The sequence below is a fragment of the Haliaeetus leucocephalus genome, unplaced genomic scaffold (assembly GCF_000737465.1).
Source record: "Haliaeetus leucocephalus isolate CR32 unplaced genomic scaffold, Haliaeetus_leucocephalus-4.0 Scaffold150, whole genome shotgun sequence".
NCBI lineage: Eukaryota > Metazoa > Chordata > Aves > Accipitriformes > Accipitridae > Haliaeetus > Haliaeetus leucocephalus.
This window is the reverse complement of record NW_010972586.1, coordinates 2,546,188-2,548,998: the sequence shown is the minus strand read 5'-3', so window position 1 is coordinate 2,548,998 and position 2,811 is coordinate 2,546,188. Positions and strand designations below refer to the sequence as shown.

Genomic DNA, 2,811 nt, shown 5'->3' with positions numbered 1-2,811 from the left:
CATAAAGAACATGTCTTTCACATCAATGGTTGCTAAAATCCGGTGACCCTGTTCTTGTATGGTTGCAATTAATTCTGCTATATTGGGAACTGCAGCTGTTAATGGGCCAGTATTGGCGTTCAAGCGTCGATAGTCAATTGTCAATCGCCACTTCCCATTTGGCTTGCGGACCGGCCATAACGGGGAATTATAGGGTGAGTGTGTAGGAATAACTATCCCCTGTTCCTGTAACTCACTTATCACTGAAGGGATCCCTTCCCTTGCTCCCAAAGGCAAAGCATAAGGTTTGACATTAACTATCTTTGAAGGGGGAAGAGTTGGTGCAGACTGCAAAAGCCTCACAGAGATTGCGGGACACCCAAATTTCCATTCTCTTCCCTTAGAGTCTACCCACGACCGGCCCTTTAAGAGGTCAAGTCCTAGAATATTGGTGGGTAGAGGACCTAGTATCATAGTAACCTCAACAGGGGATGAATCCCCTGGCAGCCAGCATTTAACTTTAGCTGTCGGCTGTGGTTGGGAGCTTCCGAAAATGTCTGTGACCCATATCTGCTTCTTATCTGCAATTATTCCATTGCGGTTAGCAACATCCGTCCGGAGTGCTGACATCTGAGCACCCGTATCAACTAAAAAAGTTACTGGGGTCTTAAAGGGACCAAGAGGAAAAGTAATCAACAGGTCTCCTGTCCTATTTTCAGTGAGCCTCCTTAAATAAACCCACTGGCCGTCCCCCGGCTCACTTACTGGGGACAGCGTGTCTAGTTTCCCGTCCTGCAGACAGTCATACCTTCCTCTGGAGCAGTAGGTGTTTGGGGAGTGGGAGTTGCCAGTGACTGTGGAATCGCCCCCTTATAGTCTCGAATGTTTGACTCAGTATGGGGAGGCTCCTTGTTCTTGTCTTTCCACCCTAGGACCAACTTTTCTAGGACAGAGGTGGGCAAGCCGTCCATCACATCCCGGGGAATTCCCTTTTCTATCCCTTCTGCCCACAACAAGTTCCGCTGACCCCCATATGGCTTTTTGGTGTTTACAGTCTTAGATGGGGGAGGTCGGCCAGGTCCTTCTATTCGGCGGATAGCAGGCTTAGCCCTGCTTTCTTCCCTTGTGAGACCCATTCTCCGGCCATAGTTAATCAATTCCTGTGCCACTTCTCCCCAGGTCAGGGCCCCTCCTGCATTCCGCCTGCCTCCTCTAGGTGCTATCGCATCACGTAATCTATCCTGTAGCTGGACGGCATATAATTTCAAAGAATCTGGTAAACCTCGGATTAGAGGAGTCATTCTATCGGGATTGGCATTTAACAACATCGGAGAGGGCTGTTGTGGCACTAATCGCCTATCATGCATTAATTGGAGACAAGCAGTTTTCTGTAAGCTCTCAGTTAACTGATTTATAGAAGGGGTGTCTATCCGTGTTGGTTCTCCTCGTTCCATTTGGTCTATTCCCCCTGCCCAGTAAGCTGCCCGCTGCGTCAGAGACCATGGTTCCCTAGGATCATCGGTAGTTAGGAACACTCCAGGCCCCCAATATCCTTGGGCTTCATCTTCTGACAATAAAATCCGGTCACCACCGGTTAATGACACCCTCCACACATATTCTGTTTTGGTCTCCTTTGCTAGTTGGATATACTTTTCCTGAATTTTAGATAATTCAGTGGCAGAATATGGTATCGTCTTAATGGTCACGTGTGGTGCTCCGCCAATTTGGCCATTGTCTATGGTTTCTGTTTTAATTAATGGCCTCATTGCTATCTCTTCATCCTCAGGGTAAAAAACTTTCCTGGTACATTCTAACTCTTGATTTGGGTATAAAGATTTTTGCTGTTTCACTTGAACTACCTCTAGACCTTGCAGGTCTAAGTTCGGGTCAGATCGTTCATCTGCCTCAGCTCGTAAAATTCTTTCCCGATCTAACGCATCAGACAAGGCAGCATGAAGCCGCTGCGTTGTATTACGCTCAGCAGTTAACTGCTCTTGCAGGACTTTAACTAAATCCTGCAGGGACTGAATCTTCTCCTTATCTGCCTGCTCAGCTCTCATTGTTTCCTGCCTGTCTTCCTGAGCTGCTGCGAGTGCGGCCCCTAACACTGCACACACTACAGCCTTCCCTTTTCCCGGGCGAAACCTGCTTTCTTTTGCAAGCTTCTCAATTCTTCCTACAATGGCTTTTGGATCATGCCAGTGGTTTCGTGCCCAGGCTACTCCTTGTGGGGAAGGGTGGGCTTTATATGCAATTAGCTTCTCTAAAACAGGGGAACAGTCAGACATAGATATTTCCCGGGTCACCATGCCTGCCACTGCTCGGATCTCTCCCGACTTATTGTTGAGAGATCCTTCCCAGATCCTCCCCGCCCGCTTTCTGGGTGGAGGTCCGGTATCCCGTTAGAATCTCCCTTCCAACAAGGGAAATCCCGTATAGGCAGTTAGCCTCTCTAAAAACAGGGGAACAGTCAGACACAGATTTTTCCTGGGCCTCTATGTCTGCCACTGCTCAGATCTCTCCCGACTTACTGTTGAGAGATCCTTCCCAGATCCTCCCCGCTCGTTCTCCGAGTGGAGGTCTGGTATCCCATTAGAAACTCCCTTCCAACAAGGGAAATCCTGTCCGTGACGCCAATTAAGATGTCGCGTCCCAAAGTTGGAGCGACTCAGGTTCGTGGATTTCCTTTGTCAGAATTAAGGTGAAACGACACCAGGGGAGTTCAAACAACAATCAACGTTTATTCAACCTAGCTAACCTTGCCCAAGTACAAGTGAACTTATCAATATGAACCTTGCAACATGTCATTAAGCCTCCGCTTGAAAAGAGAAG

The 2,811-nt window shown here is 48.2% G+C and overlaps 1 protein-coding gene across 1 annotated transcript; it reads right to left on the bottom strand.

Annotated features, from left to right (window-relative positions):
• Positions 1-11: 11 nt before the first annotated feature.
• On the bottom strand, positions 12-2,705 carry LOC104828198. Its single transcript, XM_010561703.1, has one exon. The coding sequence runs from the start codon at positions 2,286-2,288 to the stop codon at positions 759-761; it is 1,530 nt and encodes a 509-aa protein (XP_010560005.1). The 5' UTR covers positions 2,289-2,705; the 3' UTR covers positions 12-758.
• Between the last annotated feature and the right edge of the window lie 106 nt (positions 2,706-2,811).

What these genes read in the sequence shown, in the direction of transcription:
- LOC104828198 (XM_010561703.1), bottom strand. Translation starts at nt 2,288, where the DNA reads ATGGTGACCCGGGAAATATCTATGTCTGACTGTTCCCCTGTTTTAGAG.